The 12087-nt window shown below is 47.6% G+C and overlaps 1 protein-coding gene across 7 annotated transcripts in view; it reads right to left on the reverse strand.

Moving 5' to 3' along the window:
- Positions 1-6129, reverse strand: part of SHISAL2A (shisa like 2A) — a 38702-nt gene extending 32573 nt beyond the window's left edge. For 2 of the 7 annotated variants that reach the window (XR_010159704.1, XR_010159702.1), the window contains exon 1: positions 5127-5728. Coding sequence is in view for 2 of the 7 variants with exons in the window: in XM_001146711.7 (XP_001146711.1) it covers positions 5127-5308 (182 nt within the window). In the remaining 5 variants the exon portion in view is untranslated. Of the gene's footprint in view, positions 1-5126; positions 5731-5762 lie in introns of those variants that run through there. The other 5 variants (XR_010159703.1, XR_010159708.1, XR_008539386.2 and 2 more) reach the window with 5 other exon arrangements.
- Positions 6130-12087: the final 5958 nt, after the last annotated feature.

Raw genomic sequence — 12087 nt, forward strand, 5'->3', positions numbered from 1 at the left:
CCGATGACTGACAGAAATTGTTAGCTAAATATCCAGCTTCCTGGCCGTCAGGTGGGATAACCCTGAGGAGTACATTCTACACTGGCTGGCAGAGTTTAAGCTCCAGTTACCTCGGGTGTAATTTGCTTGGTAATACACCCATTGTTGGCTTCTTCCTCTCCCTGTCTCACTTTCTTATCCTCTACCAGTGATTTTTGGGATCACTTTCCACATAAACTACTTGCCATCAAATCCTCATCTCAGAGTCTTCTGGTGAATCCAAGCTTAGACACTGGATTACTCATGACTTCTTTCTCTTTTCATTTCTCTTGTCCTTTTCACATTTTTTACATTGAGTATGTAGGGCTTTTTAGTTCTTTAGTTACTTTAATTAAACATTGTTTTCTCATTTGAGATATGCTTACTGTTCGTAGGGCTGTTATCTAGGAGAATTGTGCTTTGCTTGGGACCCGTGTGTGGGACAACTCTGGGTTCCTGGATGGAAAGGGGCCTCTAAGAGAGGCCCTTTGAGGAGTGAGGGGGAGAGTTTTGTTTGTCCCTGTCTACCATTCTTTCTCCAGCTTTCTTGCCCATCCTCTTCCCTGACTCTGGGGTGATACATTCCAGATCGGAGGTCAGTCAGGGGGCAGGCACTGTCTCTGCTGGTCTGTCGTGGTGACAGAGGAACCAAACTCCAAGGACAGAGTTGGGAACAACAGGGTAGGCTCCAAAGAAGGAAAATCTGTGCTTAGCATGAGATGAACTTCAAATGATCCGAGTTGTTCCATGGTGAATGTACTGCCTCAAGCAGGGATGAGTCCCTGTCATGGGAGAAGCTTGTGCAGGACACATGAATGAGTTATATCTTTCAGTGAAGTTAGAGATTCCTACCCTGGGTAGGAAATTGGATTAGAGAGCCTCGAGTCTTCGAGGATTTTACTGTTCTGACTCTGAAAGATAAAAACCCACTGTGACTCCTAAGAAACAATTGGAGGGACAACCTAACAACCAAGGGTTTGGAGTCAGGTAGTTCTAAGTTCAAATCCTGGTTCTGCCACATTTAAGCTGAAAAATCACTTTACCACTCTGACCTTCATTTTCTTCATTTATAAAGGTTTCTATCTCACCAGGTGGTGGGAAGGATGAAATGAGGTGCTGTAGACACGGTCTGACCACAAACTCTGCCTTCCGGCAAGGCTGCTGTCTTCTGGCTCACACCCTCGTAAAAAAACAGAACTAGTGATGGAGGAGGGTGTTTGGCAAGTGGACCAGACGGTGTGACAGCACCAACTGCTTCTCCACAGGGTGTCTTCACTTCCTGAGGCACAATTTTAAAGATAGCAATTCTCCTTGAGCACTGTCTCTCCCAGGAAACAGTGCTTACCTGGAGATTTTGATGTTTTTAAGGACTGACTTTCATGAAAAGGGCCAAACGGAATTTACAGCAAAACAAGGTCTCCACCCTGCAATATCCGGGCTCTGTTAGGAGCATGCCGGAAGAGTTATTTCAAGGTTCAGAGCACGTTGATGCCCTAGACATCCTGAGGACTTTCGGTTCCTCTCCTGCACTTTGCAATTGTCTGTGGTATTTATGAATCACATTATGTCTGAGTCCAGGAAGAGTCACCCTAGAGCTTTTTAGCCACCTTGGGGTCACAGAATGGGAACACACTGACATGGGATGTTACCTCAGAGATCAGCCCATCCAACCCCCGAAGAAAGCATTGTCTGAGCCACTAAAGCATGCCACGTCAGAGTTTCCAGGGCAACGGAAGGGACCACAAGACACAAGAGCTGTGTAGGGAAGGGGTTAGTGGAAGAGGGAAAGGGGTCCTGGCTGGGTGCTGAGAGAATTACTCACCTCTGTGTCCCCAGGGGCCAGCACAGTGCCCAGAAGACACTAGAGGGTCAGTGAGTATTTTTCAGATGATCTGAGTGGATCAGGTTATAAGAGAGATTCAGACAGTAGTAGACAGGACAAGCCAGGGCTTGAGATGAGACAGGCCTGAGTTTTCAACCCAGCTCTGCCACTGCCTCTCACTGGGACACTCCCAGATAGTAACTTAACCTTTCTCAAGTTTTCTCATGTGTAAAATGAGAAGTGCCAGGGTTGTGAATGTGTGAGAGCATCTAACCCTTGGATAGTCTTAGGTAATGTTCTTTAAGTCTCAGTCTGCTATGATATTGCTAGGAGATCTCGGACAATTCACTTCCACACTGAATTTCACTTCCCACACCTATGAACCAAGGAAAGGGAACTCTCTTATTGAGCACCTACTATATGCACTGGTCACTTTCATGTGCGTTATTTCTCTTAGTTCTTACAATTCCATCACACAAATATCTCTATCACCATTTTAAAGTTGAGTGAAAATACTAGGAAGTTAAATAACTTTTCCAATCCACATAGATAATAAGTGACAGATTCTGACCAGCCCCAAAGCTCCACACTGTCTCTGTACTATCACACAAATATCTCTATCACCATTTTAAAGTTGAGAGAAAATACTAGGAAGTTAAATAACTTTTCCAATCCACATAGATAATAAGTGACAGATTCTGACCAGCCCCAAAGCTCCACACTGTCTCTATACTATCACACAAATATCTCTATCACCATTTTAAAGTTGAGAGAAAATACTAGGAAGTTAAATAACTTTTCCAATCCACATAGATAATAAGTGACAGATTCTGACCAGCCCCAAAGCTCCACACTGTCTCTGTACTTACAAGGGAGGTCAGTGCCATCTTATTTCAGAGCCTAGCTCAATGCCAACTACACAGTGGGCCTTCAACAAAACTTCATTGTTTCACTTTAGGTGAATGTTGTGAAAGTGCCCTAGCGAATATTATCACAGTAAGAGAAATGTGATACAGAAAAATTATCACAGTGAGAGAAATCTGACATAGCTGACTCCATCTTGTGTCTAACTTTATGAGCTGTCTTTCTTCATTCCTGGGCACAGGCCAAGTTAACTATAAGAGGAAATTAGTTTATAGTTTAACTTTAAAACAAAGATGATAACAGCCCCTTCCTAAAACTAACACTCTCCTTGCTCAGGGACTGCAACTGCCTTTGTTAAACTAACAAATTAACCACAAGGTTAGAATTATGGTTCAGGAGTTGTGTAGCTGGAGGTCACATGATTTGTAATCTCCTCAACTCCTCCTATAGGAGGAGTTGTAAAACCTAAAACTGGTGTTTGAGGTATCTTTCAGACCTTTCATTTTGATAGACCAGTTGGTGCCACCTGGACCAGTAACCCATACCAATAAACTGGCTCAACTGGTCTTGTGAGCTCCCCTACCCAGCAACTGACTCAGTGCAAGAAGGTAGCTTTGATCCCCTACGATTTTATCCCTAACCCAACCAATTGGCATTCCCTATTCCCTAGCCCCATCTGCCACCATTCCTTGAGAAACCATAGTCTCTGAATTCTCTAGTGGGGTGGGGGGTGGGGAATGAGGGTGTGGATTTGAGAATTATGTCCTATTTTGCCACTTGGTTGGCCCTGTGATTATTAAACTCTTTCTTTGCTGCAAAACCTGTTGTTCTCAGTTCATTGGTTTTTCTGGGCAGCAAGCAAAATGAACTTGTCAAGTGATTACCATTGTATCTCTAAATAAATTGTGAGTTCCTCAGGGGCAGGGAATAATTGATTTTTGTGTCTCCAATACCTTGCAAAGTGCCTGGCACAAAGTAAAGGCTAGAATGAATGAATGAATGAATGAACGAATATATGGATGAACAGAAAATACATTAATATAATTCCCTGGGTTATAGATAGCACAAATATGTAGGATCTGATAACCTGGCCATCTGAAAATCATTTAGAATTGTGGATTGAGTCACCTAGAAAAAGCAATAATATTTGTAATTGTCATTGGCATATGTCAAGTTGATTTCAGCTCTGTTATGTATGCCATTTGACCCTTACCACTGCCTTAGTCAGAAATCAGGGCAATGATTGATCATCCTACTGCCCGTTTGATAGATGAAAAGCCAGAGACTTGAGAAGTTTTCGTGGCATAGGACGCTGTCCTTTCCCACCCAGAGGGCAGCAGCCTCTGCTCATATACCTCCAGGGACAGGAAAATCACTAACTACTGAGATGGCCCACTCAATTTTTGCTGATGCCTGTTTCCCAAAGTAGGCTGAGGATCAAGTTCCATTCTCCAGGTGAGGCCTTTGGAGATCCAGGGGGATTGAGACCTATTACCCTCTCAAGCCAACACTTAGGCTCCAGGAATGCAACCTCTTCCCTGAACAAATGGGGAAACTGAGGTCCTATGGGTGGAGAGTCAACACTTCTATGAATATGGCCTGAGCTAGCTTCTGCACTATGCCATTGTCTCATGATGAACTTGGAGGCAGCTCTGACTCCCGAGTCTTCTGCCTTAGCTTGAGGATGGGGTACATCCCCAGCACTCACCACAGGCCTTGGCACACACCAAGTGCTCAGTAAAGAGTGCCCGAAAGAATGACTAAATACAAAAGGGAACCAAGGGTTGACGCTGGGCTGAGGCTGGGGTTGGGGTGTAGCACCAGGCGAGGGTTAAGTCTGGAGGTTGAGGTTTGGATGTAGATCTAGATATTAATAATATTTGGAGTCAGGATGTGGGAGAAGAGCTGAGGTGGGACTGCAGGCAGGACAGAAGAGGAGGTTGGGGCTGGTGATAGAATAAGGTCTGGGGTCAGTACTGGGGAGTGTGGAAAGTCAGGGATAAGGCTGGTGTTGATATTAGGAAGGGCACCTTGGTGGGATGATGATTGGGGTGGAGTTGGGCTGCCTGTGAATGTTTGAAGATGGAAGTTGCTGTTAGGGGGAGGCTTGATATGTGATTTGGGGTTGGGATGAGGGTGGTGATGGAATGAAGTTTGGGGTGGGGATAGAGTGAGGATTGTTTTGGGTTAGAGGAGGGGGAGGTCCGAGCATGGCTCTAAATAATGGTTGGGGTCAGGATGAGGAAATCGAGCTGAGATGGGGTTTCACGGGGTGGTAGGGTTGATGCTGTGGGCATGAGGACGGTAAGGACTAGAGCTTGCTGCTGATGTTCAGGTGGACACTCGGATGGGGGCTGAGGCTGGGGTGAAGGCGCTGAGACTGGAGTGGGGTTCAAGGTAGGGTGAGGGCCAGGGACGGTACCTGAGCCACCACATGTAGCTGTGCTCGTAGGGGAAGAAGCTGTGCGGGTCGTCGCAGCAGTACTTGTGGTCGCGGAAGCCGCAGCAGAAGACAGCGGCCGCCTCACCCCCCGGCCGCGGGCAGCTGAAGCCGCGCACCACCTCCTGCTCTGCGCTCACGTAGCTCGTGCAGGCGCCGCTCATCGCGCCCCGCGCCCGGCCCGCCGCCACCTCGGGCCACCAGACGGCCGGCTAGAGCCCGGCGGGGAAGCGAGGGACCGAGCGAGACGGAGCTGAGCCTGCGAACGGCAGAGACGAAGAGACCCAGGGGCCGAGAGAAGCCGAGACAGAGACAGCAGCGCGGGGCCCCGAGGACCGAGCGGCGGCCAGGTGCGCGGCCCGCGCGGAGGGCTAGGGGCAGGCGGGGCGGGCGGCGGGAGTCGGCGGCGGGAGTGACGGCTGCTGGAACGCGGCAGGAGCCGGAGCGGACGCGGGGAGCTGGGCCGGGAGCCGCGTGCTCGCCCGGCTCTGCCTGCGCTTCCTGCCCCCTCCCCACTGCGCTCCCCCTGCCTGCACGAGGGCGCTGGGTGCGCAACGACAGCACGACGCGGCCAGAGTGGCGGGGCGGGAATTCGAGGCCAGGGCGCGGGCGCCTTACCTGCACCGAGCCGGCGCCGGGAGTCTCGGGGCATTCGGGGCTGGGGCAGACAGACAAGGCACCAGCCGGCGACCACACGGCGGGGTCAGTGAGGAGAGTGAACACAACCTCACCCAACCTCCGCAACAACCCAGGGGCCCGGGGATGTTCGCAGCCGTGTTAAAGGTGAGAGCTGAGGGCCAGAGAGAAGCCATTTCCCGGAGTTCCTAAGCCCACGAGATTTTAACCGGGGGCGGCCTAGTAGGAAGTCCTTGCTCTTTCTGCGGCTTTCATGGTGCTTCTTTTCTAGCGGGCTTTTAGATGTCCTCATCATCTGGAGTCCCTGCTAGTCTCGCTGAGAGCTAGCTCGTGCACGGACAATGTCCACACTCTTCTGTTCATACTGCCTGCCGCTGGCCTGGGACAAGGAGCCGAATATGGGTGTGGATGGGCCCAGACGGTAACCTCCTTCCCCACACTGACCAGCAAAGAAAGTCAGCAGACCTGTCCATTTTGAAAAATTACTTACAGAGAACAAGGACAGTGTTCTCACTAGCATCAGAGAACCACAGTCTGAAGGGGCTCTCAGCGCCTTGGCTTCCCCCATGTACCCTGTTGCCTTACGCCATCTGGAAGGGCTTCATACAGCACCTTCAGTGCCTTAGCTCTACATTTTTCACAGCAGTGGGTAGGGTAGGAAATAGTTACTGTGGTGCCTCGGGCACCCCCGATTCCTTCGCCCTTGCTTTGGACGTGTGGGGAACGGGCCGTGGGTATCAGGGGATCTGGGCTCCAGCGCAGCTCTACCCCTTCCCTGCTGTTTCTCTCTGAGCTTCGGGTTCCTTGTCCTCACCCAGGCCAGCTCCTCAGATGCTGATTGTGCCGCTGCCCTGACCTGGGCCCTAGGGCCCCTGAGAGGGATCAGATCTGGGCCTGCCGTTGAGAAACACACAATCTGATGGAGGAGTCAGACTGACTGACGATCATAGCACAGGGCAGTAAAAAGGGAAATGCAAGGACCTGGACACAGAGGGGCACCATCTGAGGAAGCAGGGGACGGCTTTGAGGGAGGTGGTGTCCTCAAGAGTCACTGTAAGGTCAAATATGAAAGCTGGAGGGAACTGTTATTATCCTCCAGAACATTCCTCCCCTAAGCTGTGGGTCTGTGCAGACTGGGAGCTGGAGAGCCTACACTAATGAGGGTGCCCTTCAGCCTCTTTATCAGATGGAGAGTACAGGGGAGGAATCCTCTGGGAGGGAGAGGCTTCCTGGAGGCCTGGAGATCAGCTGGGAGGAAGAAAGCGCTCTGCCCTGGCTTTTGGCAAAACTAGAAAGCCTCCAACAATTTCCAAAACCCTCTCCCAGCCAAGAATTAATTTGTTCCTCCCAACAGCCCTCTGGGGCGAGCCAAGCAGGGGTGAATGTGCCTGAAATAACAAGTCCAATACCACACAGCGATCAATGGCCCAGGCAGGGCTGATACCCATGTCTGTCTCCATGTCCCCCTTGGCAGTCTGATGAAGCCTATGAACCCCTATTCAGAATAGTGGGGTTTTTTTTGTTTTTGTTTTGAGATGGAGTCTCACTTTGTCATCCAGGCCGGAATCTCGGCTCACTGCAACCTCTGTCTCCAGGGTTCAAGTGATTCTCCTGCCTCAGCCTCCCAAGCAGCTGGGATTACAGGCATGCGTCACCATGCCTGGCTAATTTTTGTATTTTCAGTAGAGACAGGGTTTCACCATGTTGCCCAGGCTGGTCTCGAACTCCTGACCTCAAGTGATCCACCTACCTCAGCCTCCCAAAGTGCTGGGATTACAGGTGTGAGCCACCGCACCAGGCCACAAATAATGTTTTTAACTAAAAAAAAAAATTATTTAGGGTTACAGAGGATACCAATTATATTGAATCATGATTTGTCCTACTTTTTAAAAAGTGTCAATAAGATCTAGAGATGAGTCTATTAATTACTATAATTTTGAAGTGGTGAATGAAAATAACTAGTATTTCAATATGTCTCTACTGTAATACAATATGAAAATATCTGTGATTTCTATTGGTGACAAAGTCACAAGTACTACTAATACTATCGTGGGTTTTCTTGCCAATATGCATGATGAAAGAAAATACTGAATTTCAGTTAGAGGTAATGCATACCAAGGATGTGATTTTTCCCACATAAATTCATGAACCTTCTACACTCTATCCAGAGGCTCCTTGGGCTCCATGGACTCTATGTGAACATCCTCTCATGTCTCTGTTCTAGCTCCTACTTTAATGCTTTTTCCTTCATTATATGCATTGTGTTCCTTCATTCTGTTCTCCTACAGATACTTATTACAGAGCTATGATGTGCCAGGCAATACCCATCCTGTATGTCATGTAGTCCTTGAAAACTTCCTTTGAGGTAGGTGTTAGTCTTCCCATTTTGCAGACAAGGTAACTGAGAGAGAGGTTAAATAATTTACCCAAAGCCGCGTAGCCAGTAACTGATTAGAGTCCTGTACCGCCTCTTCCTCCCTTCCCAAATGAGGCCTGGGGCCAGAGTCCCCAACTCCAGAAGGGAAAAAAGGCATAGGAGGGAAGTGTGGGCAGGGAGAAATATTTATGGAGAACACACTGTGAATGGGAAATTGTGCTCTGTGCTTTTCATTATCTATCTTTACACCAACTATGTGTAGTATTACTTTCTTCATTAAGAAAAATTAAAAATAGGCCGGGTGCAGCAGTTCATGCCTGTAATCCCAGAACTTTGGGAGTCTGAGTCAGGAAGATTGCTTGAGCCCAGGAGTTTAAAATCAGCCTGGGCATGGTGGCATGCACCCGTAGTCCTAGCTACTTGGGGGGCTGAGGCAGGAGGATCACCTGAGCCCAGGAGTTTGAGGCAGCAGTGAGCTGTGATGGTGCCATTGCACTCCAGCTTGGGTGACAGAGTGAGAAGACACCCTGTCTCTAAAAAAAAAAAAAGAAATAAAAAGAAAAAATAACAAAATGCACATTCGTTATAAAACAACAAATTAGAAAATACAGATAAGCCAAAAGGAAAAATAAAAATCACCCATAATTTCACCACACAGAAATATCTATCATACACCCCCAAACCCTGCCCCCATGCACACAATTATGCACCCACTTTATGGGTAGGAAAACTGAGACCCAGAGAGGTTAAGTAACTTGCTCAGGGATCTACAAGTCAGAAGTTCCAGTCACCTTCTGTGTGAACTTAGGCTGGTCACGGTCACTTTCCCTCTCTGCATATAGGGCACCAGCTAAGATTACTCCAGATGGAGGATCCTAAAGTCTGGTACTGGGCCAGCCTTAACAGGACCCCTTTCTGCAGGGTACATAAAACAGTGCCCTCAAGACCTTGGCAGCTTTTGCTCCAGGAGCCGAGTTCCCTCAGAGAGGGTCGGGAAAGAAATGTCCCCTCGCTATGGTCTGCTGCACAGCCCAGTGACCACAATCCCGGGGACAACCCCTGGCTGGAAGAGCCAGTTCTGCTCGTGTCACATGGCAACCAATGGCCCAGGCGGAACTAGTACCCTGGCTGTGTGTGTGGTCCCTGGCCTCTGGCCCTGGCAGAGTGAAAGCAGCCCCTCCTCTTCTCCTCCTGCCCTGGCTGCACTGGTCTGAGAGTGTGTACATGGCCACCGAGCTTCCCCCTGGCCAGGATCGGGTACCAGTTTGCAGTACCAGCTTCTGCAGCTGGAGAAGCAAAGAAAGGATGCGACGTGCATCAAATCCCTCTGAGTGCCTGGTCAGGAAGGATGTTTTCTCTTTTCTTCCAGAATGAGGCTCTTGTGTCTTGATCAGAGAGAAGCGACCTACACGGTTGGACAGCAAATCCAGGAACAAACCAGTGGCCTACATACCAGCCAGGCTCTTCCTCACTCTTTGTGGCCACACTTTCTGTTTAGGTCTTCGTTGGTTTGCTGTCTGTTTGTTTTACTAGGCGATGTTTCAGACACACAAAGCAACATGAAGAATAATACAGGGACCACCCACATAGTTTACAAAATAAAAAAATTGGCTGACTCTGGGTTCACTGCTTGGGAGTTAGCCCTGCTCTGAAAGGAACAGCTTAAAAAATAAAAAAGTAAATAAAATAAAATGTAAAAAAAAAAAATTTGATTGATCCGGTTTGAAGTCCCTTGCATACTCCTCCCTCCTCCCCAAGAGGTACTACACTCCTGAATTTGGTATTTATTATTCCCATATTCTTATTTATGCTCACATATGCATGGATCTTTGAGCAATGTGTGGAATTGCTTTGCATGTAATTAAATTTTAAATAAATAGCATCATGCTGCATGTATTCTCCTGGAACCCGCTTTTTCACTCAGCCTTCTGTTTGCGAGCTTTGTCTATACTGATATGTATACTCTATTTAGCTTATTCATTGTGCTATATCGTTCAGTTATTGAATATGTGGTGATTTATTATCCATTCTCTTGGACATTTAGGTTTCTTCCAATTTTTTATTGCTATTTCAAACAATGATACTTTTTTGAGTTTTTTTTTTCTTTTAAAATCAACTTACCGGCTGGGTGTGGTGGCTCATGCCTGTAATCCCAGCACATTGGGAGGCAGAGGCAGGTGGATCACCTGAGGTCAGGAGTTTGAGACCAGCCTGGCCAACATGGTGAAACCCTGTCTCTACTAAAAATACAAAAATTAGTCGGGCATGGTGGCGGGTGCCTGTAATCCCAGCTACTTGGGAGGCTGAGGCAAAAGAATTGCTTGAACCCCAGAGGCGGAGGTTGCAGTGAGCCGAGATTGCGCCACTGCACTCCAGCCTGGGCACAGAGTGAGATTCTGTCTCAAAAAAATAAGTAAATATAATAAAATCAACTTACCAGCCTGGGCAACAAAGTGCGATCCCATCCCTAAAAACAAAGAAAAGAATTAGCGGGGCATGGTGGTATGTGCTTGTAGTCCCAGCTACTCGGGAGGCTGATGTGTGAGGATTGCTTGAGACTGGGAGGTCAAGACTTAAGTGAGCTGTGATTGTGCCACTGCACTCCAGCCTGGGTGACAGAGCGAGACTCTACCTTGAAAACAAAAATCAACTTTATTGAGGTCTATTTTACAAACCATAGAATATGCTTAAGTGTACAGCTTGGTGAGTTTTGACAAACATGTATATCCATGAAACCAACACCACAGTCAAAATACAGCAGTTTTCCATCACGTATCTCCGCCCACTGTGCCCGTTTGCAACCAGCTCTCTTCTCTCCGAGCCTTGCTTTAGGTACCACTGCTCTGCTCTCTGTCCATATAGATTAGTTCTGCCTTTTCTTGAATTGCATACTAATGAAATCAAATTGCATGTCCTTCTTTGGGTCTTACTTCTTTTTGCTCATCACAACATCCTTGAGATACACAGAAACTGTTTTATGTACAAGTAGTTCCTTCCTCTTTATTGCTAAGTAATACTGTATTATATAGAAATACTACAGTTTGTGCATTCAACTGTTAATGGGCATTTGGGTTGTTTCTAGTTTGGGGCTATTATGGATAAAGTTGCTATAAACATTTTTGCAAATATGCTTTGTTTTGGGACATGTGTTTACATTTCTCCTAGCTGGATACCTAGGAGTGGAATTTCTGAATTATAGGGTAGATATATGTTTAACTTTATAAGAAATTGCCAAGCCTGGGTAACACAACGTGACCCCATCTCTACCCCCCCAAAAAAAAAAAAATTAGCTAGGCATGGTAGCGCAGGCCTATAGTCCTAGCTATTCAGGAGGCAGAGGCAAGAGAATCACTTGAGCCTGGGAGTTCAAGGCTGCAGTGAGCTGATTGTGCCGCACTGCACTCCAGCCTGCACAACAGCCCTATTGAGAAAGAAAGAACAAAAGAGAGAAAGAGAGAAAGAAAGAGGAGGGGAGGGGAGGGGAAAGAGAGAGAAATTGCGACATGTTTTCACTAGCACTTGATATTGTCAATATTTTCTACTTTAGCATTCTTACAGGTGTAAAGTGTTTTCTCATTGTGGCTTTAATTTGTATTTCCTTAACGGCTAAGATAAAAGACTTTTTTTTTTTTTTTAAGAAAGGGTCTCAACTGCCTCACCCTTTTGCCCGGGCTAGAGGGCAGTGGTATAATCTCGGCTCACTGCAGTCTCCGCTTCCCAGGTTCAAGTGATCCTCCCACCTCAGCCTCCCAAGTGGTTTAGCTGGGACTACAGGTACATGCAGCCACATCCGGCTGATATTTGTATTTTTTGGTAGAGAGGTTTCACCATGTTGGGCAGGCTGGTCTTGAACACCTCACCTCAATTGATCTGCCTGCCTCAGCCTCCCAGAGGCCTGGGATTACAGGCGTGAGCCACCGTGCAGGGCCA

Source organism: Pan troglodytes, chromosome 1 (genome assembly GCF_028858775.2).
Source record: "Pan troglodytes isolate AG18354 chromosome 1, NHGRI_mPanTro3-v2.0_pri, whole genome shotgun sequence".
Taxonomy (NCBI): domain Eukaryota; kingdom Metazoa; phylum Chordata; class Mammalia; order Primates; family Hominidae; genus Pan; species Pan troglodytes.